This window comes from Calonectris borealis, chromosome 4, assembly GCF_964195595.1.
Source record: "Calonectris borealis chromosome 4, bCalBor7.hap1.2, whole genome shotgun sequence".
In the NCBI taxonomy this organism is placed as follows: Eukaryota; Metazoa; Chordata; class Aves; order Procellariiformes; family Procellariidae; genus Calonectris; species Calonectris borealis.
The window spans coordinates 82,637,025-82,663,124 of record NC_134315.1 but is presented as its reverse complement, the minus strand read 5'-3'; the positions used below and the strand labels follow the sequence as shown (position 1 = coordinate 82,663,124).

General features: G+C 42.4%; 1 protein-coding gene across 22 annotated transcripts in view; it reads left to right on the top strand.

Moving 5' to 3' along the window:
- Positions 1 to 26,098, top strand: part of WRN (WRN RecQ like helicase) — a 47,566-nt gene extending 21,468 nt beyond the window's left edge. For 12 of the 22 annotated variants that reach the window (XM_075150334.1, XM_075150332.1, XM_075150331.1 and 9 more), the window contains 22 exons: positions 555 to 623; positions 1,160 to 1,242; positions 2,395 to 2,501; positions 3,253 to 3,440; positions 4,361 to 4,538; positions 5,138 to 5,319; positions 6,641 to 6,742; positions 7,104 to 7,196; positions 8,550 to 8,691; positions 12,297 to 12,467; positions 12,547 to 12,641; positions 14,095 to 14,170; positions 14,342 to 14,415; positions 15,993 to 16,074; positions 16,353 to 16,465; positions 17,337 to 17,451; positions 18,581 to 18,706; positions 20,498 to 20,660; positions 21,648 to 21,862; positions 23,324 to 23,395; positions 23,954 to 24,118; positions 25,757 to 26,098. In XM_075150334.1, the coding sequence (XP_075006435.1) occupies positions 555 to 623; positions 1,160 to 1,242; positions 2,395 to 2,501; positions 3,253 to 3,440; positions 4,361 to 4,538; positions 5,138 to 5,319; positions 6,641 to 6,742; positions 7,104 to 7,196; positions 8,550 to 8,691; positions 12,297 to 12,467; positions 12,547 to 12,641; positions 14,095 to 14,170; positions 14,342 to 14,415; positions 15,993 to 16,074; positions 16,353 to 16,465; positions 17,337 to 17,451; positions 18,581 to 18,706; positions 20,498 to 20,660; positions 21,648 to 21,862; positions 23,324 to 23,395; positions 23,954 to 24,118; positions 25,757 to 25,879 (2,734 nt within the window). In that variant the 3' untranslated portion in view covers positions 25,880 to 26,098. The other 10 variants (XM_075150341.1, XM_075150338.1, XM_075150325.1 and 7 more) reach the window with 9 other exon arrangements.
- The last annotated feature ends 2 nt before the right edge of the window (positions 26,099 to 26,100 follow it).

The following is a 26,100-nucleotide window of genomic DNA, read 5'->3' as shown; positions in this document are numbered from 1 at the left end:
CAGGGGTTGTGGGGTCCTGAAAGAGGTCAACTATGAAGTGGCTGAGCTGGTAAGTGTCATTATTGAATCTGTCATAAAAAGCAGCCACCTGATTGAAAATGAGCAGGTGGAGCACCAGTAGCTCACAAAAGATTGAAAGGCGAGGCAACATATTGCGAGCTAGTAAGACTTACATCCAAATGTGATGAACTGCGTAAGTTAATAGCTAAAGAAAATATACCTACCGTATTTTGTTCTTCTGGGTGTTTTATTAGCAAACTTGTCTCCTGTGCAAGGAAAACGGTCTTTATTTCTCTGATTTCTTATTGCACTCGTCAAGGGTGTGTTGTGGGGGACAGCTGGAGGAGAAGTGGAAGAGCATTTGGGTGGCAGGAATAGTCCCTGACCACTCTTGCTTTTTGAAAAGGTTTTTCCCCACAAAGATCCTTGGAAGAAAGTAGTCTCTGATCTCACAGCTTGAACTTCATTTACAAAGTGCTGGCATAGGCTGAAAGCTAAGGCAGAAAGCATCGAGAGTAAATCTGTTCATGACTGCGCTTTTTTTATTTCTGCAGAATGTCAGGCATTCCAGCTTGCTTGCTTGGTTCGGCTCAGTCGGAAAACATCAGTGAATGCATGAAAGAGTAAGTCTTCAATAAGCGTTCTGGGACTGCAGGGTCCGAGTTACGTGTTTCAGAGGTAGGATGTCTCCTTGATCTATCATCGCTGAAACTCTTGGTTCTGGCTCAGAGCTGGAACCCGGCAGTCCGTGGTGCTGCTTTTGTTCACCCAGGCTGAGCATGCGGGAGGCTACGGCCACCCTCTTGTGCCCTCTGGCTGGGGACACAGGGCTCGTTAACTCAGCTTTATGTTGTGGTTTATACATGATTTCACACAGGTCTTAGACCTATGTTTGTCACCTAGTCATCGCAACAGTCCCTTCTTGTTTTAAAGGCTAGTAAATCTCTTCACTCTTTTTCCTTTTCCTGTAATGCTGTGTACTGCCTTGCTTTCCTACTGTTCTGGAATGCTTTCTACGGTCTTCGCCTCCTCTCGTTCCTTATCCAGAAGTCTGTACTTGTTCTCATTTTTATCTTATAAACAATCGTGGGTTTGTTTCATTTGGTTGAGTTGTCTGGGGTTTTTCCTTCTGTGACGGTATATTTTTTTGATGTTTCAGGGGTCAGTACAGAGTCATATATATGACTCCAGAGTTTTGTTCGGGGAACTTAAAGTTACTTCAGTGTCTTGACCAAACTATTGGTAAGTTGGGGAAAAGGTTTTGGATGAGTTGGCAGGCAGCTTAAATAATAACATTGAAACTTTTTTTTTAATGCTTGAGAAAGTTGCACCAGTTTTTTACCATTAATGAGCTCAGAGGCTAGTGTAGTGACTGCCAGTAAATGGTGTCGGAAGATCCTGTTGTTGATGAAAAAAAGATCATATGTGAGTAGTCTTTAGAGTGGTTTTGGCACGGGAACATTAAACAAGTTACTGGGAACAGAGGTGCTAAAACACTGATCTTTACATCACAGGAAGTGAAATGTATATCACAAAATATTTTAGCCTTTTAAGTATTCTAATCTCTCTGATCTTTCGCAGAATGTAACAATGAAATTGTGTTTTGAAACACGATAGCGCATCTTAAAAATTCTCTTTTCATCCAAGATGATGCTTCCCTCATAGTAGGGTAAATTCAAGGCACATAAACGCGAAGAATTTTTTTTTATTAAGGAGCTGAGTTTCTAGTGCTGTAGGCAGGGAGGAATATCTAGGGAGAAGATGAGCCGTCTGAATATCTGGAGTCCCGAGAAGCTGTATGCTTGGCCTCTCTGACACTAGGGTGCTTTGAACATGCAGATCAGAAAGGATATTTGTACTCAACTTGACGTTTTTTTCTGATTCGGAAAAAGTAAGGTTATTTTCCAGTGGAATCTTTGACCCCTCTCCCCACATATTTTTCTGGATTCTGAATTATCTCTCCAGTGCAGACCTGAGACACTCAGGCTTTGTTTTACAATCCAGAAAATAAAATTAATGATATCTGTAACCAGCATTTGTGACTATTATTAAGGAAGTTTGGCGTGGGAGGGGGTGGGAGTGGGAAAAGGTTCTGTCAGAGGTAGCTCAGGATTTTGACCTCTGGTGAGGGATGTTGGAGATCTGGAGCTTGGAGAAGGCAGCTGAGGTGGTGGTAGGGGAGTCTGTAAAAGCTCCCAGGCCTTTGCACAAAAGAGGCCATTACAAAAAAGGGCTTGGAGTCAGTGCACCAGAAGGCATCCTAGAAACAAAAAATTAAGCTGGTGCCTTCTCAGGAAAGCTTGAAATTGAGCAGAATGGCGTGTTCGTATTTTGTCACTGCCCATGTCGGTTTGTTTTGTTAATGTGTCTATGCTGTGGTTTTGTGCCCACCAGGTATTACTGTCATAGCTGTTGATGAAGCTCATTGCATTTCGGAGTGGGGCCATGACTTCAGAAATTCCTTTAGAAATTTAGGCTCATTAAAGAAGGCTCTGCCATCGGTGAGGTTTTGATAAGTTTGATTTCTACTATAAGAGAAGGATACTATCTCATATTCTATGACAGTTTGAAATATCAGTCTTTTGATGTTGCTTTTTGGGTGTACTTACCATGCTGTTTTGGAGTTTATACAGTCCCTGTCAGTGACAGAGCTTTGTGGGTTTTTTCCAAATGCTTAAATCGAGGATATTGTGAACTGGGACTACTGGAAACTTCTGACAATTAAATTAATTTGTTGGACTTTGTGGAAGAGGATGTCCCTAAGCTTTTGGTTTAATATTGAAGGATTTTTTTTTTTCAAAACTGGCTGGCCGAGTGGCTTGTAAGAGCATGCAACTGTGATTTTTAGATACTCCTCAAGCATTTATTGCATAAGCTCAAAAACTTAGACCTCAACTTTACATGCTCTTCTTGGAAGTTTTGTCCTATGTTCCCCAAATCTAGCTAAAAAAATCAGAAAATTACTGTAGACTCACTGAAGATTTAACTAAAACACACATTCAGAATAAAACCCTGTGTTTCAACAGCGTTGAAGCAGTGTTCTATCCCCGTCTACTCTCCTGAAAAGTGTACCCAAAGCTCTAGGAAGCTAAATATTAACTATGTTTTTCCAATAGCTGAGCTGATCCAGTGATCATCAACATATCAGTTTAGACTCAGGACTACTTCAGTTTTGACTCATGTTTTTTTTTTTTGGTTTTAAAAAAAAATCAGTGAGAGGTCTTGGACTTTTTCTTCCACTTCTCATTGCAGGTTCCCATTGTTGCTTTAACTGCAACTGCAAGTCCATCGATTAGACAAGACATAGTGAATTGTCTGAACCTGAAGAATCCTCAAGTCACGTGTACTAGTTTTGACAGACCTAACCTGTACTTAGAAGTTGGACGACAAAGTGGAAATATCATTACGGATTTGAAGCAGTTCCTTACTAGGAAAGGAAGGTAAGGATTTAAGCCTGTTTTCGTTGACGCCTCGGGTGTACTTTGGTGTTTGGGAGTTTTGGTAGTGTGCACTGAGAATTGCTAGCAGTCCTAAACTGATTTGGTGAGGAGGAGGCTGGGCTTTCTCCATAGCTTGGCTCTGATATCCTGCTAGTCACGTGTTGTGTTGTGACCCATGTTGTGCCCACCCTGCTCTCCCAGTTTTTAAAAAAAAAAAAAGGCTTTTGAGGCAAGGAGCGATGGACTCTCGCTGTGTGCAAGTTGCTAACTAAAGGATCTTCAGGATCATCTGATCCTCAGAGGACCTGCTGACACCGTAGCAGTTGGAATGATTATGGTGGATTGGCTGGTGGGTAACTTTCCAAACAGTGTTGTACAAAATCTGTGTGTGTGTTGTCAATGTGTGTTAAGATTCTTTTTTTTAAGAAAGCTAATCTGAGCAGAACAACTGCGGTCCTTTGCTGGTAGCAGACCCAGCGGTGTACCCCTTCTGGCCCTGTTCTTCTCCTTGTCGCAAGCTACAATGTGTGCCTCTACAGCAATATAAATGAATTTCTCATTGCTCCTTTGTCCCTTGTTGCGTAGATGTAGACCTTTCAAAAGTGACAGCTGTAAAAGCATATTGCCTGATGGCTTTAAGGGAATTGGGAGGCCTTATCCTGCCGCTTCTACAGAGAGCAAAATTTTCTGTCTCGTGCAAAATAAATTTCAGAGCACCAAATAACTTCCAAGACCATTTTTGCAAGGGACTGACAATTTGTGTGTGAGCGGACCAGTGAAAATCTGTTTCAATTTCTAAATCCCCAAGAAGGTGATCTGCTCGCAAAGCTACGTTGCCTTTACAACTAGGTGCAGTTGGACTTTTTGCAGAAGGATGGCTGCTTCTGTTCTGTGTCTTTACATGTTGCTATTACTTATAGCAGTTCTGCGTATGAGTTCGAAGGCCCCACTATCATCTACTGCCCTACAAGAAAGGCCACCGAACAAGTTGTGTCTGAATTGATTAAGCTCAGGGTGGCCTGTGGTGCATACCATGCTGGTATGAGAATCAATCAAAGGAGAGAGACCCATCACCGGTTCATGAGGGATGAAATTCAGGTATGTAGGAAACTGAGTCCACTCGGTCCTATTTATAATTGCAGAGTTTCTGTAGAGGAAAGAATTTGGGAATATCGGCATGTGTTTCCCATTTACTCTGTCTCCAGTTCTGGGCAAAGAAATTGCTGGTCTATGCTGACAGTAATGGGATTCCTGGCTTATGTTTCAAATTCCTTTAGCAAGTTTCTTGAAAATGCGTAGCATCTGAGGAAAATAGTGGTAGCTGGAACAATATCATCACAAGTTCTGTGAGCTGCTTTCTTCCTCCTGCAGCTAAGCAGGCAAAGAGTTATCCTGGGACTTAGTGTTTCCTTTTTCACGATAGGTTTTGTACCTTTTGGAGAATAACTGCTTGAAAACACTCTAGCATTTGCCACAACCCATCATCACCCTCATGTTTATAATCCTATGGTCATGCTCTGACCAAAATCAGATTTAACAACAGTACTCTGGAAGACGAGTGTGAGTTTAAAGCCATTGTAATTTAGGCTGAATTTTGAGTCTATAGCAACAAGTTGTCTCCGAGTATGTGAGCATTATTCCAGGCATATTCTCGATGCTCATTTCAAAAGATTCAGCATGTGGTTTCTGTTTTGTAGTGTGTTGTGGCTACAGTGGCGTTCGGAATGGGCATCAATAAAGCCGATATCCGGATGGTTATTCATTACGGTGCCCCGAAGGAAATGGAATCCTATTATCAAGAAATTGGGAGAGCTGGTCGCGATGGGCTTCCTGCTTCTTGTCACGTCTTGTGGACTATGACAGACTTGGCTTTTAACAGGTAAATGACTTAAGACAACTGCTTTGACACGAATAGCCAAAACATACCAAAAGCAAGACAAGCAGGGTGGGTTTGGTTGAAAATGTCTTTTTTTTTTTTGGAATAGTTCCAAGTCCCCCCCTGCATACACACAGTACTAGTACGCTATAATTTTTCTAGAAGTTAATCCATAAGTGCACTAATGTTAATGAGTTTGTCCTTGTTACAGTTCTGCTTTCTGAAGGTGCTTTGCAAGGCAGGCAGTGATAAAGCCTGGTCACTTGTCTTGTGAATCGCCTGACCTGGTTTTAGACCTATCTGATCTGGCTTTACACCCATCATCACCCCTTAAGAGTGCTGATGCTGTAGAATTACTTTTTTCTTTCCAGTATCTAGATGTCTCAATGGAGAAATACAAATTTTTTTTTTCTTCCAGGTGGGGTAGTCCTGGTTGTAGAGGTCTCTTTGTCATAGAGGTTGACTTGTCCATAGCTGGTATAGGACCAGAGAAATGTCGGAGCTCAGTCGTTTGAACTTGTCAGCAGACTGCCAGCGTCTGTGAAACCGTATACTTCCCTGCTTGTTTTTTTTTCCAGGCAGGCAGAAACTTGCTTAGCTCAACTTGGAGCTGGAATGGTGTAGCTGCGTTTATGTGGTGCCCAACACCTACATGGTGTTTTCCATGCCTTGCGGCACAGCGAGGGTGGTGCAGATGGCAGCTCAGGTTTGGCTCGCGCAGCAGCCGAGAGCACGGGCAAAGTGAGTGCCTCACACACCCATCAAGTACTCTCAAGCTATTTTCTCAGTTGGATGCTACTATAAAGGATATTAAATTAGGCAATAGGTAGATGTGTCCTAATGTGCCGCCCCCGAATTTCTTAAAAGAAGGGTGATGATCGCTTAGCCTATTCTGTCAGCTGGCAGTGGCGGTGATGAGAAATTGCCAGAGTTTGTCTGGAAAATTAAAGACTGAGGGAAATTGCCCTCTCTCGATGCCCTTTGCCCTTGGTTCACTACTTCGTGCCTTCTGAGATGGAGTTCTGAAGCTTAGTGGCTTGTGGGATTGGAAGAAGCTCTCTGTCTTACCTTCTGCCCTGTTAAGAATAATTACCACATGTAGAGGAAAAGGAATAAGGTGCTCCTCTGAGTATGCCCCGTGCTATAAGGGTCCAGATTATGGAGAAACAGGTAGGCAGTTGGGTCTGGTTTTAGTAAAATTTTATTTTCTAGCTGTTTCTGGTGAATTTGATGGAGACAGTTGTCTGGCATGTTTCATTTTTGGCGTGGACAGGGGAATAGTGGTCAGTATTTAAGACTTGTCATTTTTCCTTTTGGCTGACAGACATCTTCTAAGCGAGATACGCAGTGAAAAGTTCCGGTTGTACAAACTGAAGATGTTGGCAAAAATAGAGAAGTACCTTGTGTCAAATAGCTGCAGAAGGAAGTGAGTACTGGAATCTGTTTAATGCTTGGTCACTTCGGTCAGCTTTGATAAGAGCCGTTGCGACTCGGTCACAACTGGAGGTTGTAACCAGAAGGCACCTTATACTCACAAAGTGTTCTGCAAACGTGTTTAATATTAAGAAGTAGTATCAAAAAATACGGCCTTTAGCATATTTATACGTGTACATCAAGTGTTTCCTTATTTACTTTTCAAAAAAAAACCTTTTTCTTGAGAGGAATCAAGGCCAAATAATTGGCTCCCCAGTGAATTAATTAACGATGCTGATTTCAACTCCTTCTGCAATAAATTTAATGTGTAAATTCTTGGTCTTCTATTTAATTCCCTACATTCCCTTGGGTAGAATCATCCTGTCTCATTTTGAAGACAAACAACTCCGAAAGGTTTCCTCTGGCATCATGGGCACGGAAGAATGCTGTGATAACTGCAGATCCAGGTAAGCTTTCTTCCCTGAAGACTGACGCAAAAGGTTACGTTCTTTCAGGCTGACTTACAAAGCAAATTATCTAGAAGAATTGACTTTTTACGCATGTGGTCTTGCAGATGTTCAGCCTGAAGTTTATCTTTGAACAAGCGTCTCTAACCTCCTCCTAAATAGTTGAGCAAGTCATGAGGCAGTTTATAAGCTCTAAGTTACGCTGTGGGAAAGCCTGCAAACAACGTACGGTGACAGTTCCTAGCAGGGTTTAGAGCAACACTCTCAGACTGTGAAATACACCTTTGTTCATCAGTTTAAGTCCTGTTAGGTAATTAATCCCAAACGCATACACTTGCAAGTAGAATGTGACACGGTGTGTCTAAAGTTAAATTGCCAGAGTAGTAAGGGAGCTATTCTCCTGTTACAGCGTGGGCTGATGTATCTTCCTTATAGCACTGCTAATCATCTCATAGATGTGCTGAAGGTAAGCCAGGGGGTCGGCAGTCACACAGGTACGAGCAGAAACGCCTCCCTTAGTTTCTCCTGTGTGCACGTACACGCTTCCCCTGAAGTTGTTAAAAAGGATTTCTTGTTCTTGCTGGTAGCCTGACGCTTCCTGATCGGACTCAAAATGCTAGGCTGTGTTGCTGTCCGGAAAAATGTTACCAAATCAGCTACATTTCCTCTATGCTCAAGGATTAAGAAATCTTTGCCTGGCCTCTAGTAAAACGAACCAAGAAGAGAATTGGAGAGATGATAATTTCAATCGTAGCAGTCACATTGCTGTGCCAGTAGAGAGCCACATAACGCATTTGCGTTGCAGAACCGAAATCACTTAAAATAAGTCATTGTCCTTTTTCTCTTACTTAAAAATAATTTCTGCCCATAATACTTCGATGGGTTCTTCGAGTTAATAATAAATGTATTGAAAAAACGCTAGGAAATCTTCAGTGGGCTTGCTGCTTCCTTCTGTTTATTTCCTTTTTGTGTTATATAAAAAAAAAACCATACCAAAATGTCTTTGCTCTTAGGTGCAATTAAATAAACGTTTTGTATGCTTAAAACAGTCCAAATATTGAAATACTAAATTCAGAAGATGGCTGAGACAATGTTGTGCTGTCACAACAAGTACCATGAAGAACTGCTTATTGTTGGGTTGGGCAGCTGTCTTAACCACAAGTGATTCTGCCTTTTGCTTGATCTCACGTGTTCGGTCCTAGTTCTTGATGCTTAAACATGTTTAATTGTTTATATTAATGTAACTTGAAGTGTGTATTTTATTTAGTTATTACTTGATACACAATATTTGAAAGAAGGGGAGGCGACTTGATTTGTATGCGGGTTAAACTTGGTTTTCTTTGTACATTTCAGAGCCTCTTGTTTTGCAGTCTCCAGTGACTCAGAAGGTGGTTTACAGGACTTTGGGAAGCAAGCGTATCAGCTGCTGTCTGCAGTGAGTGCCCTGGAAGAGAAGTTTGGAACTAGAGTTCCCATTTTGTTTCTCCGAGGGTCTGTAAGTGATACTAAAAATTCTTGTATGTCTTCTGAGACTGGAGGGACTGTTAGTGTCCCTCTTTATTGACATACCAAACAAAACACTGATATACATACATATAAACACACACATAGGTGTTAAATACCTTTTTCTCAGAGTTGGATATCTGTAGAGAGAGGTAGTCTAGATGTTCTGAAGCTGCGCAGCAGCACTTCCCATGCAGCAAACTACATTGTTGTCATTGAAGGCAACAGCCATAAAAATAGCGGAGCCTCCGAAGCATGGTGTACCTAACTTCGTGCACGTACCACTAGGGAACAGTTTCTGCCTCACAGCTCTTGCCATCTTACTTTGGTTTTTCTTCACAGTGGGACGTTCAGCCTTCAATGGCCCGAGAGTTCAACTTAGAAACAGTACCTGTATGTGCTTTGTGTGGAGTTGTCCTGTATTTTGCGGGTTGTTTTGAGTTGGTTATGGGTAATTGTTTAACACGTGAACACCAGCCCAAGTATCGGCAGAGGTTCTAAAGCTCTTGCTCTAACACTTGAGCTTTTGCTTTCTTTATGGTGAGTTTGATGGTTTCATAGAGATGCTTAAGTGGTGTTTTCATGCAGATGCGTGATTTCCATTATCCTGACAGGAACAGCCTTTTCAAAATGAAGAGTAAACACATCTCTGCTTAGTAATCAGTTGGTTTATGTTTGAATGAAGCAAATGATGGCTTGCATTCTAGCTTCGTACTGCTGGCTGACTTGGAGTATTGAGATGAGAAGTAGGGTACTGGAATGGGTATAAATGATTTCTAAGACCTTTACTTAAAATCTTTTTTAAATACTAGGCAAGAAACTCACCAGAAATAAAATAGGAGAGTAAGAACAGAATCACTTTTTGTGTTTACAACTGGGGGGAAAAAAAATCACCTACACTACTTGATAAAACTGGGTAAACGATGTCCCTTTTTTTTGTTTTAACAACAAAGTTAAGTTGCTACTTCTCACACAAGTGTGTCTAGAGGAAAAATATTCTGTTACAGATTTTAATCTAGTCTTGACTATTAATTTATTTATTAGACATTACTGGAAGAAGTGAAGATCATGACCAATTTGCACTGCAAATACAGAATAACCTTTTACTGCATACAAGAATACCCTTTTCTGGGCTAAAATAGCTTTAAAAAAAAATTATTTATTCTGTTGCATCAATGTGTACTCTAGAATGAATTGTATGAAATGATCAATATCACCATAAGCTCACGTGCTATCTCTGAGGCTGACCGGTATGTTGCTTTAAAAGCTTGTGTACAGTTCATGGAGAATTCATGCTCTTATTAAGTTAGTGGTATCTTTTTGCAAAGTCCAGGTGGCCTCCAGCAGGCTTTCAGTGGATTGCAAGGGAGATCATGTTTCACTTAATAATTGAAAGCTGAGTCAGATCATAAAAGCAAACCATGTCCTCTGGGAAATTGAATTAGAGCTGCATTGACAGAAATATTATACTAAACCTGCTAAACAAAGAAGAACATGCAACTCTTAACGTCTCTTTCATCAGCAAACAGGGGAATTTGTAGCTATTACAGCAATTATTTTGTTATTGTTAGTAGTCTCGGTGGCTGGTTGTGAGTGGCATTTAGTAGTACCTCTAGCATTTAATAATTTGTACAAAGTTGAAATTGCTATTTTGGCTTCTGTTGGTCAGTCTTCTGCCAAGCTTAATTGATGACGCTTAGCCCAAACATGGACATAAAGTTTACTAGTTTGCATCTTATTCCTTTTATAGTTTTTTATGTTGTTAAATTTGTTCTCTACGTCAAAACGATGCTCTGAAAACATGCAGCCACTGGAGTAATTAATTTAACTGGCATAACTGAAAACTTAGGAATGTAGTCATGCTTTAAAGTCATGTGTGTTAAAAGTTGAAGGACGGCTCTCTAGAAGACAGGACGTGGGACTTGGAGCTTTCTCTTTGCTTGTTGAGTAGGCGACTCACTTGGGTTCACCATCAGGACTCTGTGCCTTGGTCCCATTCAGCAGCAAGCTGAGTCCCTCCTGTCTGGGACTGGCTGCTCCAGCTTCCGTCCCCTGCTGCTGAAGGTCTGAAACAAGCCCCTCTTCCTGCTGCTTCTCTCACTCCTTGACGGACTGAAATCCTCCAAATTGCTCCTTGCTGTGATCCCTAGAGATGGTACGGAGCTCAGCAGGCCACTGCGTGCTGACGGCTCCCTGTCCTGGATTTCTTTCACTTGCCTTCCTTTTTTCTTCTACATCAGCCTGTTCTATTTTCCTTTATAAGGAAAACTGCGTTCTTGGGGATAGATGCTTTGTGTTTGCATAGTGCCTAGCATGGAGGGTTTCTGATGGAAGTACTAACAGGAATCTGGAAAACCTGTGTTGACAACCAGCTCTATAAATGGCAAGAGGTGAGCCTCCACCCCCTTGTCTCCTGTTGTCCAAGACAATTGTTACTCACACCCCACACTGTTGTTCCCACCACCCCCTCCCATGGGATCTCCTTATTTAACCAGCATCGCAGATATGTATATATACGCATGAACTCTCTAGAGGATATGATTGGTGTATATACATGCACATGTGTATATAAAAAGAAATTACTTTTTTGACCATGTAGTTTCGCCAGCAAAGAGGGATTCAGCACGTCTGCAAATAACAGGGTCTGAAGCCTTCCTGTTGATTTCATATTCTAGCAATAAACTGAAACGTCTTCCTGCCTGAGACACTTCGACCTCCTAGTGCTTGATTCCCCTGTTACTTCCCTGTTTCAGTCAAGTACTCAACTTTTCAGGCTCATGGCAAGAGTTTCTCTTCTTGTGAAAGGGGCTTTAATTGCTTGCCATGCGTTTGGGCCCTGAGTTCAGGGGGGCTGAGAGCTAATCAGCTTTTTTAGGGTCTGAACCATTGGTAAGAGATGAGTAAATCAGCGACTTTTTAAAACGAGCAAAACCCACTTTGCAATGAAGGCCGGAGGAGGAGGACTAGAGCAGACCTCTGTAGCGAGCTTGCTTCTGGCTTTGTGCCCCTGTCCTGGGATTTAAACAGGACTTGTCAATTTATTTTTACTTCTGTAGGCTCTTTTTAATTAAAAACAGAACAGGTAACTGCTTCTGTTTGAACTCGTGCAATGTGAGATTTACCTGAACTGGTTGAACATTAACTGCACTAGATGACTTTCTTTGCTGCTGTGGATGGCTGGGTCGTTCCTGTAACCTCCTCCGTATACAAAGGGAGATGTTTTAACATCTGTTGTAAGCGTAGGTTTGTTTGGGTCTTACTGCGGAAGAAAGACATGATCTTGCCATAGCCTTGGCAGAAGGAGCAGTAGTGGATAAGGTTAGTAGAAGTGAAACTGCTCTTCAGGTGACACGAACGAGGCAATAGGCATGGTTTATGCTCTTATCATTGAGGCGCTGTAGATGTGGTTATTGTAATGGATGTTACGTAGACTTGAATTAAATATTTTGGCCTGTGACTTCTCTGTGAAGTTCTTCGGTGGAGAAATGTTCTTGAGGACATGCTCTTTGCATCTCAGGTTTTTGGTTTGCTGGTTATATTGGAAACTTCCTTCCACAAGGACTGGAGAAGTCTGACCAATTCTTCCAATAATTTCAGAGTTCTCAATGCTTGCCAGACAGATACCGAAGACACCCTCTCTTTGGCAGTGGAAAAGACTGGCCGGAGAACTGGTGGAAATCGCTCTGCCAACAGTTGATACTGGAAGGATTCCTCAAACAAGTCCCTGGGCATAGCAAGTTTGCAACCACATGCATGCTTACCCAGAAGGTACTTTTTGGTGTGAGACTACCCATTGAAAGCTTCTCTGAGTAATCTATACGTAAACCATATGGTTTATTTTTTACAGGGTAGAAATTGGCTGTTAAAAGCTGCATCTGCCTCAAATCCAAGTCTTCTATTACAGTCCAACGAAGACCTTAATCTGCAGAGACCTCCTAGAAGGTAATTATAGTACATGTGTTCTCCTGAGTGCTTTTTTTATTTATTTAATGTTAGCTCAGTTTCTGAAGCCTGCTTCTGGAGATGGCTAGGTTGAACGGGAGACTTCTGCACTTGATTTTTCTAGCCGAAGTTTTCCCTTAGTCGGTATCATAATAAAACAAAAAAGTCAGTGGGAGTGCCTGGGTAGGCACTTCTATTGCTGGTATGAAAGGTGACACGTTGTCTCGTCCTCCTGAGAGTCCATGGCTCATACCTTAAATCTCATAGTGCTTCACCGGTGATGTCTTCGGTGGAGTTAATCCGACGGTCGTGTAACTGTTAGGTTAGTGGGGAAATGTAGTTCGGAGAAACTACCAAAACTTGTCAGGAAGCGAGTGTCTTCATCCATCCATCAAGATTTATGGTCTTTCTAATGCTGATGGGTTAAACTGTGGGACTTAAATAGAGCAGCTGACAACTTGTTTTGCCAATTATGCACTTGAACTATTTTTTTGTAAAATTTCAGCTGAGAATGAAACAGAAAAGCCTTTACTGTAACAAGAATTGATTCAACAGAAATGTGTAATAGTTTATCTGTCCTTGGGGGGGGGAGGTTTTGTGACATTTAAACTATTTAAAGTGTTGGTGAGTATGTCTGCAGAAGTGGGGTGTTCTTTCAGTGGTAGTCAGGTATTTGCCATCAAAGTATATAGCTCCAAGAAAATAGCATGTGAAGTTTTGCTTGTAATCTTTTGCTTCTGGTTAAATTTAATAAACAGTGTTGTGTTGGTCTTCACAAACACTAACTCCGACCAACCCTTTTGAAATGAAAGATAATGAAGTGGAGGTTGCAGAGGCTTTGCTGTGACAAGAAATAATATTAGAACAAAGCTCTTCAGTGCTGGCTTCAGGAGCCTGTTCTGGTGTCTAGATTGTCTTAGTGTTGCTAAAAAATAAGTAAATTGGGTAATGACCAAGTACCAATTTCTTTTGCCTTCTAGTATTCTACTGTTGTGGCTCTTTCAGCTACTGTCTACAGGTCTTCTAGAAGAAAAAAACACTGCTTATTATTAAACAGTAAGCAACAGGGAAAGCTGAATGCTTAATGCAAACCAGAAAGTTGGTACTCGTTTGTTTTCTCCTGTAACGGGATCTTTAAAATTGAATGTTTTTCAAGTGTAGTCGCAAAAATGCCATTATTTTCACCAAAATAATTTTCTTCCATAAGACATGATTCTTATTCCTTGTAAAAGTTTTAGTAGTAACAGGCTTTGATGTCCTCTGTTATTTCACAAAGAATTCTAATAGTTAATTAAAAAAAAATCAATAAGGACTTTTGATTTGCCAGAGATATCTCTGTACCAAGTTCAAATCAGTTCGCTTAGCGAAATGTTTTTTTTTTCTTCAAAATGAAAGTGTCACTGTAGAAGTGACTTGTCCTGATTTGATTAAGATGTAATTCATTCTATTACAGCGGTAGGCCTTTACCTGCGCACTCAATGCAGCGCTCCCCAGACACGAAAGAAACCGTGCAGTCACCAAGCAAGCAGGTCTGTATGAGTACAACTCGTCTTGCGCTCTGTGGTCCATCCTTCTTGGTGTTAAAAAATCTTGCAAGTGCATCATGGTGTCGCAAATGAATATTTTGCTGCTAACAGCGACTTCAGTGAACGGAGTGGTAAATCAGCATTTGTTTATCTTGTTCTTCTTTTCTTTTGTAGTTGTCTCTGTATGATATGTTTTCATACAAGGGAAAAGGTAAAACTCCTCCAAGAAGCAATAACATGCTTAACAGGTACAGTATTCTAAATTAAAACACAATTACCGGATTTTGACTGTTTAATAGTGATACTGTTTGTAGGATGATCCGTAAAACCAGCGTTCTCCTATGTAAAGTGATAGTAAAAATGTTTAATGTTAAAAAAAGAAACGGACAAGTGCTTAAAACTTGCTGTACATTGCATTGTATTTCAAAACATTCAAATATTACAACATTTCACAGACTTTGCTGAATTTGACAGGTTGTGTGTAATTGTAGTGTCACAGGCAAAGCGAGTTTTCTTAATTGCTGAAGTGCAAACTTTCTCACTGGTATCACTTCAAATCCAAGCAAGAAAAATAGCAAATGCTGATTAAAAATGGAGCAATAGCAGATACATGTTGGATATTTCTACGGGGCCCATGTTTTCTTAGGCAGTCTTCTACGTGATGGTTGAAAATTTTAACTTGTGATGATCTAAAAAAAGAAATGGAGAATAGGTTTTTTCAAACAGTTTGCAAACATAATTCAGGCAAAAAAGCAACAAAGTTGTGACTCGCTCTTAAAACTAGCAGGACTAAACGTATGTCTTGTGCAGGGGCTGTAAGTGAGCATGTAGTTTTCTGCCTTTCTATGCTAATCTGGAGAAGACTGAGATCAAGTTGAGGCTCCCTCAAGTCAAAAGAAAGAAAACAAGTTTTCGCAAAAAGCAGACCAAGAAAATTGTTTTCCTGGCTTGAGTGGTGCTTCAGATGAAACCCACCTTGCATTTCTGAGCTGTTTGATTCCTCCTTCAGGCAAGCAGCCTGATGCTGGCAGGTGACAGGAAAATAGGATGTGTCACTTAAGCTGCATAATTACTGTAGCCATGTGAAGAAAAATCATTTTAGGGGTAGCTACAATCCAAAACAAGTGTTATTTTATACTTTGCTTAGGAAAGGACGCTCTTACTCCAGCTTGTCTGCTAACATTTCTTGCAGTATACTCATAGCAGTCGAATTGGGGGTAAATGTCCCTAAGTACATGAGCCCATGGACTGGTAGCTGTGGTGCTGCTCTCGAGACAGATGAGCCTAGTGGTAACATCAGCTAATTCTGCTTACAGCACAGCAGCTGTGTCCTTGTCGCTGATGCTTTTGAAGTAGTCAGCTCTCTTTGGCCAGGATTGAAGTTTCTAGCTGTGGGGGAAAAATGTAAGGTGTTTCTCGTGGGATGCTGTCAGAATTATGTTGTGAATGGACAAGTGCTGGTAAGAACATGCTTTTGTTAGCCATGTGGGAATCCAGCTGTTGACAGGATATTGGTATGTTGGTTGGTTGTTTTTTCCCCGCAAAACAGCAATTTCATCTGCCTGAGATTTGTATGGTAAGAGGCTATTTTTAAGTTACAGGACCAGACACGGAGGAATTGCGTTACATGCAACAGATACTGCTGATTCTGCCCCAACCAGCTCAAGTCCTGTATAGTGTAGCGCTAGCAGGAGGTGCCAGTCTGATGGTGCTGTCAGAGAGCAGGCAAAATAAGATGACTGCTGCTCTCCCACAGCCTTGTGCAAAGTTACTGAATAAATTGATCTAATGCAGGGCTTGTTTCACACTTAGTATTTTTTGTTAGTGTTGCAGAGCACGCACAGGTGAAATCTTCTCCTTTGAAGCCCCCAGAACCTGTTGTTCCATCCCGAGAAAAAGAACTAGAGGTGAGTTTTTAGAAGAGGGAGGATATCTGTGAATTGTAGTCAACTTGCAGACCACAGTCTTGCTGTATTGGAGCAGCTGGCTTGGGCAGCTCTTACAAAGATATTTTGAAATGAAGTCCTAGAAGAGTATTTAATTACGTTAACATGGATTAATGTATTGCAGGTTTCTGTTTATTAGTGGAAAGATGAGATAAGTTATAACTTGTCCTCTCAAGTTGATTATTCTTCCGTGAGTGATCTAGAGCTGCCTCATGAGAATTTGGCTCTGTTCTTCACAGACTGCTCTGTACGGCAAGTTGCTGACTGCTAGACAGAAGGTGGCTAATGAGAAGGTAATTCCTCCAGCTGTCTTGGCAACCAATAAGATCCTGGTGGAGATGGCCCGAATAAGGTAAAGCCAGTGTGCATACATGTTGTACAAATTGAGAAGGTTGCGAGCCAAGTCGTAAATCCCCTTTCTGCTTCGGTTGAGAGAGTATGCCTCACGGGTAGAGGAGCAGCTCTTTTCCTGAGGATTTTAATTTGCTCTAATACCCTTGTAGACCACTGACGGGTCTAAGTTAAACAGTTATTGACATCAGACTTCCTTCTTCATTCTAGTTACAAAAAAAAAAAGGATAAATTGGCCTGTCTTTGTATCCAAACCTCCTGTTAGGTTGACCAGTCAGGGGAGGAAGGTGTATGTTTTCTACTAATCCTTACCTTTCCATCTGCTTCTCTCTGTGTTTTAATCATGTTAGTATTCCCTTATCCTGCTAAGGGTCAGCAAAAAATTAAGCACAAATTAGTGTTGCTCTCAACTACTGAAAAGAAGGGGAAAAAATTCTTCTTTTTTTTTTTCTCTCGTTGTATGAGAGGGCATTGTGGGGCAGCTCAGTTGGTGATGCCTCTGAAGTGCCTTCCGCAGCTACTAAAAGGCATTTGACAATACTGCGTTTGGAATGCGTGTGTTGTTATTCTGTTGAAGATTTCTGGGCTTATGTGCTCTTGGGAGGTAAAAGCAAATGAAGACGGATTTGGTAAACTGATTCTCCAAAGCATTAAGCAGCCAACTTGAGGTTTTCGCTGTGGTCAAGCTTCGCGATTCCGAAGTGCAAACAGTGAACTTAATTAGTTGCAGAGGCGATGAGGGTACAGTAATTACACTTTCAAGTTTTGACTAACAGATCTGTAGTCCAAGCACCTGTCATTCACAGACACTTGACGTTTCAAAGCATTGGCGTAGGACTTTTCTGTGGCTTTCATTACTCATTCTAAACCAGGCCTACGAATGTTGAGAATGTGAAGAGAATTGATGGTGTATCTGAAGCAAAATCCACCATGTTGGTCCCTCTCCTGGCTGAAATTAAGGACTTCTGCCAAGTGAATGGTTTGCAGGTATGACTTCATAACATCTTTGCTACTTCGCAAGAGCCTTGAAGACATAATTTGGTCTGCAGTTGTCAGATTTTTTCCTTCGGAGTTTGTCCTTGTCGCAACTATTTCATGCAACCGTGGCACCTAAGCTTGCTAGCATTGTGTACAAATAGGCCTCCCAAATCTGAATGTGCTGCTTGGCAATGACATTGGGATCTGGCTGATGTTCCAGATAGGTGTGGTCATCTTTAAAGTCCCGGACATCCTTATAAAGGTCACCCATCTGGCCAGGCTGAGTGTCTTAATAGGAGCTGTATTATTGAGAGCTTGTAGCTAGTTACTGTGATTTGGGGCTGGAGGCCAAAGGTGTAGTAAATATTCCTTCACCGTGGTTTATTGACTCAGTAGACTTGGAGGGCAGGGCTTTGCTTCCTCGAAGTTTCTCCTTCGGAGCATGACAGAGGAGCTTAGATTTCCAGCTGTTGGAAATACTCCTGTTGGTTCTCTTTTCACAGTTGATTTTCTTCTGTCTGAGACATTCTGTAGATTGGCTCCTCATCAGTCGCTATGGTGAAAGACAGCACTAGGCAGGGGCTGTGGAGCAGAGGATTAGAGGAACTATGAAGCAGTTTTGCTTTCGGGATCTTAATTTCTATGTAAATATACAGTTAAAGGGATTTACTTAGTCTAGAAAGCAGGTAGAGTAGCAATACTACTTTTCAGTAGTGCTTGAGAAGACTGTGGAGTCGTCTTCCCGCTTCACAGAAAGCTATTAAATTCGAGGAATGGGGGCCAAAAGCATTTCTGCTATGTTGTGTGTGGTGGTTTTTTTGGTATTTGAAGAAATCTGTGAGCAAAAGATTAAAACAAATGGAGGAGTATCCAATACTAAGCAGCAGACTGAATACTGCAGTTGGTTGTGATGGAATAGCTTTATGTGTAATGGACAATACGTAAGAAGTTGTGTTGACCTGGACACTCTTTTTGCTTTGTTGTTTTTGTGGAACATGGACTTTGGGTCAAAACAAACCTCTGTAGAGATGAATGACTCCATTTCTGTTACTCTTTCAGATAAGTTCAGATAATGGGAGGGTGATCCATTGGTTGTCACTGGGATGTAATTCTTTTAAATCCTCTTTATCTCACTTAGACTGACGTATTCCCTGCATCTGGATCTAAAGATCATAAGGAAGCATCTCCCTGGAAGCATACTAGAGCCCTCTCTCCCTCAGAGCATGTCACGTATGTCCTGTTCCAAGAGAAAAATCTCTCTGTGGTAAGCTCTTCCCTGTGGAGGTTCCTCCTTTTTGAAAAATAACGGAGGGATGCTTTGTCTCGAGGAGGGGGATATGCAATTTCTCTTAAATCCTTTGCCCAGTGCTGGGGCGGGGTTGCTTTAAAACACTGAGGCAGTATCTTTCCTGGCAAATGGTAGCTCATTTAAATTAGTTCTATAGACAGGTAAAAGCATGAAAAACAGGGCTCGCTGTGAGGTGGGATACGGTGAGATAAGATACAGCTCCCTACTTGCCACAATGCCTGCACAGATGGGCAGGGCATCAGGCAGAATTGTTGCTGTTAATTCCTTGGCCTGTTTCAGTACAGTTACGGAGCATGCTTTTCTATTGCAGGTGTTAGTTCTGCCTGTTTCTGGTTTTTTCCCTTTTCACAGTAGTAGGGGCATATAGGAAAAACGTCCTGATCCGGTAGCCTGCTGGAAAAGACACCAAGCATGGGGCTGTATATAGGCATATCTTTAAGGTTACTAACCATTGGGATAAATTTCACTAACTCTGTTCTTGGTTTAGGTAGCAAATCCCTATTCCTTTGCCTATGTTACATCCACGTGTAAGAATTGGATGTCAAGAAACAAAGCTCATGGGAAGATTCAATGCTTAAAGTGTTAAGTATTATCGTGGCTTTCTAGTTCAGATTTTAGAAAGCTGTGTTACCTGTTACAAACAAAAGTTGAGGACAAGTTAGCGGTCACATCTAAGTTGTTGAAGTGCTACAGGGCATGTGGCTGAACGGCCATCACGCCATGTGCAGTGTGAAACAGCACCGTGAGCCTCGTGAGCCGCTTCGATAGAGTTTTATTGCTTTTTAATTCTACAGTAGGAAACTGAAGTTGCTTTGCCTTTTGCTTTGCCCCTCCCACAAGTACGGGTAAATCTTGTCAGTTACTCCCTGACTTAAAAGTGTACCTAAGAACTAATTAAGAAGAAAGAGATGTATAATTATTAATGGGTAACTCGATGCTCTGTATCCACTAATCTTGATGATTATATGCACAGTATGTCTCTTGTCTGGGGAGAAATCGGTAGAAGCTTGAAACCTCTTCTTTTGAGGAAGACAAGTAACCAGTTTGAAATCTTTGCTTGAAAAGTACAAGTTTAGGCAGACGAAGTTTGAGATGTTTTTCTTGAAGGCAAACATTTAAAGAGAAGAATGCATGTAACAGATGTGAAAATAAGGGGGAATTTGTTTTGGCGCTGTTATCCATGTTATGCTTAGATGTTAAGAATCAAATGGGCCCCTGGAAGGTCAGGTGCATCACAGCTACTTAGCAGGAGACATCTGAGACTTGGACGCAACAAATCTCACGAAGTAGGAGCTGGGTAGGTACTCTGACTTAACTGTGAGGCGAGAGCATCTGTTTCTTTTGTGGTAGATACTGCAGGGATTCAGCTGCCACAGGGTGGAAAGGGGGTGGTAGCAAGTGTTGTGACACAAAGGATGTGAGCTATAAGCAAGCTGTAGTGAGCCTTTGAGGTGGCTGCACAACACCCTTCCCGCGTAGAACCCTTCTTCATCTGAAGTAAGTTCAAGTTGAGATGTTGCACTCGAGCTGAGAAGTAGTGGCCTGAAGAGAAAAATGCTCTTTACAAGCTGGAAAAGAGATGACACAAATAGTAAGAGTAACTAAGTGTTTTGGGGAGCTTTGTTGCACTGCTGTGTGCCAGTACCCCGATTTCTTTTTGGGAATGGGAGGTTGCCAGGTTTTGAGCCTTCAGTTGTATTTCAGATGCTTCTGCTATCTCGTTTCCTTCTGCCTTTGTTTCCCTAGAGGACCATAAGTGAGAGCAGATCTCTGCCTCTTTTGGAGGTTGGCACTCACCTGTTCGAGGCGATGAAAGCTGGCTACCCTGTCAACCTGGAGCGAGCAGGGTTGACTCCTGAAGTTCAACAGATCATTTCTGATGTTATCCATAATCCTCCCATTGATTCGGGTGAGCATCGCAGCCCTTATCTGAAGCTTCTCATGACAGTGGCATGCAGATCAAGGGAATGAAAAACTGATAGCTCAGCTGTTTCTTTAGGTAGAATCCATCATTTCTGTAAGGCCTGTGGCAAGGCGATGCCAGGGTCATTGCTTTCCTTTCAAGGTTATGTTGTAAAATAAAGCAATCGTGATTCATGAAAGAGCAGAAAAGGGTAGCCTTCTACAAGTACTTTCACTCAATTGTATGGCTGCTGACAATATTCAGGCATCAGTCTTGAATCTATATTTACTCAAGTGTTTTGGGGAAAAAACATCAGCCTGACCAAGTCGTCTTTTAAGTACTGGCATCTACACAAAATAGGCTAAATAAGAGCTGTAGAATTTCCCCAGTGCAACTTATCTGCAAGGTATTTCCGTATGATAAGGAGGCCGAGAAGTGCAGGAAAAGCAGTTCTTCCTCTTAAAGCTGGTGCCGTGGGCTAGTTCAGAGGCTGAAGAGAGACATGTACCGACTTGTGGTTCTGAGACTGCATGACTTAAAGTTCAGTCTTGCCCTAGTAGTTTCATTTCTTAGGTTCGCAGGTTGCTAGCTTTGTTACTCTTGTTCTATTGCAGATTAATGCGTCTTTTCAGCAGCAGTTACAGGCTCACCCAGACTCTCAGATAGCTTTCTTAAGTTTAGCGGAATGGAGAACTGGCATGGCACTACATTTAAGAAAGCAGAGAGGCTTTTCAGCCTGAGCTAATATAGCCTTCCTCTCAAGAGAAAATGGTTGACAGGACATGCAAGTCAGAGGCAGGCTGTTCTGCTGTTTTAGACTAAATTTGAGGACAGCAAGTTTGTGTGAGCATGAATGAGGTGGGGATTTCTCCCATGAGCTCATGATCTGTTTTCTTATGAGTCAAATGCACACATAGTTTCTTTTTTTGTCTTTTCCATGCCTCAATCTATCCTAAAAGACAATTAATACTGGTTTTGTATTTTTTTCCCAAGACACCACCAAAATTCAAGCCATTAGAAAACTTGTTCCTGCAAATATTGAACTGTATCTCATCAGGATGACTATTGTGTTACTGGAGAAAGAGGATCGAAATAAGTCTCAGGGTGGCTCAGGTGTCAGAAGGAGGTTGGAGTGGTCAGAAGGGCAGCAGGAAAAAACAGGCGCAGATCAAGCAAGCAGGGAAAATGCCTTGTGGAATAAAACCAAGGTTAGTAAAAGAAGGTATAAAACTGGTTTTGTGAAAAGAATGTTTCCTCTTTGTAGGAGCAGACTAAAAGCCCTTTCATGTTGTCGCTGTTTCCAGTAGTGCTTAGTGTTTCATCTTCACAATCATCTTTCCCTCAGCTTTGAGTAGCACTGCCTCCCTCTCCTCCGAGAGCAATGCTCAGAACAGAATCGGACGGTTCCCCTTGCAAAATATTGACCTAGGAAGAAGGCTGCCCCTGTGCAGCCTAGCTGTGACCTGTTAAACATGTCACCTGAGTTGATCTGGTCCCACGTGGGACTGTCAGCTCATCTCTGCCACTGGACATGCAGCCAGGAAGATCAGGCACACGATGGTCCACCACTGTAGACCGTCACAACCGCAGCGTAATAGTGGTCTCAGAGAGGAGGGCTGAAATGCCTTCTGCTGTTGTCCAGCCCTTCGGGACGTGGATGCAAAAGGTCCACTGTAAAATCCCAGGTTTACAGTAGCTGGGGCAGTGGAGGAAAAAGCTGAAATTCCAAGTTCGCCCCAGTGTGAAAGCCTTGGGTAAGCGGGATCCTTCATGGCCACAAATTCCATGTTCTGCCCTTGCCTTGCTTCTGTGCATGGGTACCTGATCCCCATCTGATGTGGCAAAAGTGATTTTTTTGCTGCGCAGAACGCTCTAAAATAGCAGTAAAGTTGAGAGGGTGAAAAAGCCAGAGGCGCAGTGCCTGCCAGAAATGTCTCAAAGTCTTTCGTTGGTTCCTCTGTTGCTTGAAGCTGCTGGGCGTAGCTGTGATAACAAGAAAAGCGTCATGCCATAAGTCTGACTCATTGGGGAGAAATCTCAGGAAATAAGGACCTCTTTGTGGCTGGTTGAGAAAGGCCACGCTAGTCTTCCGAGCCCTTGGCTGGCCCCTCGGCGTCCCCTGAGTCCCAGTTCACCACCTTGTACAAAAGGCCACCCTGCACTGAGTTGGCTCCTGGTGGGAATGGTAAAAAGAAATTCCACACTCTAAATCCTTCTGCTGCCTGCGCTAGGATTTCATGTCTGTTCCTTACAAGGTGTGGGATGGATTTCTTGAACTCTGGCTCAACCAATTTTTTCAAGCCTTGCCATTTTGCCAAATTGATTGTTTCTTGCATCCCTGAGGGCTGTTTTGTTTCTACAGTATCTGTGTCTGAGCCTTCTTTTTCCTGAAGTTGACCTGCTGGCAGTCCAATTGCGTGAGCTCTAGTTATGCTTTTTTCTGCCACTGTTAGCTGCTGGAGCTAATAACAGGAATGACATGCTATTAGAAATCAAATTAATATACGCATGACTAGACTGCAAATCCAAAAGCTAATCCAAACAGCCTTTATTTACTACTTCTTCAGAAGATAGCCTGGTTCTAATAATTCCTTGTAGCAAACAGCTTTTAAATCTGCTTATGAATGTTCTTGGATTTTAACAACCTTACGTTACTGCTGCTTTTACAGGGTAATTTGATCAATCCAACACTGAAGAAAGAAGCAGAGAAAACCCATCTGCAAGTGGTGCGTTCGGCTTCGGTAAACAGACGTTCTTGTTGTAATAAAGCACGAAGTAGTCTTGCCATTAGCGATGCTCTCGGTAACACTGAGATGTGTATTTGATTCCAAAATCTCAGCTTGGCTGTTCTAACCTATGACCAGCAGGCATTATATAGAAATTTGAAGTTAATACCTCTGTGCCCGCTATGCCATTTTGGACTGACACCTTCGCTGTAAAAACACATTTGAAAACACAGCACTTCTGAGACAGAAGCAAGTATTTCAAGTTCTCAGAGCCATGGGGACGGAGCAATTATTCTTCTTAACTAGAAAAAAAAAAAATGGCCAAGTACAAGCTCCAGCTCCCTTGTGTTTGAAACGGATGCACTTCACTTGCTCAAATTCGATTGTGGCAAAATGGATAAGAAATAGCTAGTGGTCTCATTAAGCAGAGGTGTTGGAACTCCGTTTATAATTACAGACTCCTTTACTTAAAAAAAAAAAAAAAAAAAAACAAAAAAAAACCAAAAAACTTCCAAAATGCATTGAGTCTGGTTTGTGCAGATTTAAGCTGTAATGCTGTGATACATATAACAGTCGGCTTCCTTACTGTTGTATGGAAAGGCTGTACAGAGCGTGGATGACAGCCAGCCAGGTAGCAGAGGGGCAGCAGGCCGCCCGAAGCCCGTAACGCTGGCCTCCTGGAATCAGCCTGCCCTCAGTCCTGATGAGGAGGAACTGTTTGCTGACGCTCAGCCCAAGGTGAGACTGCCTGTAGCTCTCTGCTAGGAGCAGAGCCCAGACCGGATGATTTGGGTGTTGGCCTTAACAAACCAAAATCCCAGCTTCTGTCTGGGTTATTTACTGTGCCTAGAACGCTGGCCTGGAGTACCGGCCAACTTCTCTTGTTAATATCCTTGATCGAGTGACAGCATGCTGCTTTTATTGCCCTTGCTATGCCTGAATATATGTATCTCACAGCATCAGCCTGCTATGGAACTCTTTTCCCCGGTACATCTTGTCAGCCATCTAGTGGCAGGCACTTCCAACACCTTCAAAGGTTGTTAGGTTCCCTTTTCTCTTTCAGATACAGGGTTGTGAGAGATTGTACACTGATCACACTAACGGTTTTTGCACTGGTGTTAATATAAACACAAGTTGTATGAGCACACATACAGTGTTTTATCCAAAGTGAGCTCGTGTGGCTCTGACCAGTACTATTAGCTGTACAACTGGCTTCAGTTTGAAGCGGGATGTGACTGCCAAACAGGATGCAGACAAATCGTTACTCATGGTCTGGTCAGTGTTAGGTAGGTATAACTCCTAAATAGCACAGCAGCTACCTTACTTGAAACGCTAAAAACATGATAACATTATCTTTTTGATTGCTGGTGATAGCTTCAGGGAACTTCCAGAGCGTCAGTTCCAAGTAAAGCCCTGTTGTTGTGACACAGGAACAAAGCACGATCAGTGTAATGGTCTCAGCACCCTTCCTGCTTCCCCCAAGCTGGGGCTAGCAGTCCTGGGGTGGTAGGCATGCCTCTTGATGCAAGCATGGGAGCAACCTCTCCCCTGGCTGTAGATCTGTCCTCCCCAAGATCAACTTGCCGGCAGTCTTGTTCATCTTGAGATGAACATCTCAACAGAAATTGGTCTTCTGTTATTTAAAAAACGGTGGCGGAAGGATGAGCAGAATCCCATTTACCTCCTAGCTACACGGTCATACAGGAATGAATGAGTCTGTGTTGCCTTAGCATCTCTTCCCCCCGCCAGTCACGGAGAGCGCTGGCTCTTCAGCCTCTGCTTGGGCGACGTAAGCCCTGAGCGAGTCCTGCAAAGCCCGTGACCTTTGTGAGGAGAGGGAGGGAAGAAAAGGTGCCTTGCACAGTTGGTGACAGGCACAGACAGCTGCGTTTGTGCATTTCAGTCCTTATTTCTTTCAAGTAGTGGTCAGGGAAGGTGGCAAGTACTACTGATGTATCAGGGGTTTGGAGCATCGGCTTGCATCCCCTGCCTGGGGCTGTATTCCTTCACGGGTCACGGGGAGGAGCTGCAGCTCTTCCATTTACTGTCTTGACAGTTGTGGTTGGTGGGGTTGTTTTTGTTCGGTTGATTTTTTTCTAGGTGATTCCTAAAGGTCAGTGTAACACTTAGGAGTGTGCCAGCATCCTTTGCTGTTTCAGGCGTTGGTGGTTCTTATTATTACAGCTTAATATTTTTGTTTTTGGGTTCCTAAGTTACTTGGAAAAAGGTGTTGCATCTGAAGGAGATGTAAGCTTTTCTCTACGAACAGAGACACTTCATGACTCGTGCGAAGCATGATTTTTTGGGGTAGAGCTATGTATGTTAGGCAGATACTAACTGCTTGCCTTATTCCTGATCTTCGTTTTCTTTTTCCAGAGCTCGCATCCCCCTTTGAAGAGGAAGGTACCGGAATGGTTTAGAGCCGCCGCCGTGACCGTTCTACCTGTAACCCACGGCAAGAAATCCAAAGCAGAGACCAAAAAAGGGATTTTCAGTTAAAGATAGAAACTAAGCTATATTTTATACCTTCCCTCCCTCTATAAAGAGCATTTTACGCACAGTGGGCGCAGCTGCCTACCTCCCCTTTCCTCATCATTCCTATGGAGGACTCTTCTCTCATCCTCCGTGTGTGAGGCGAGAAGCCGGGAGCTTGGCACCACATTTATGCTTTTTCTCTACGTGGATTTTATTATTAATAAATAAAAAAGTCCCCCCGTCTC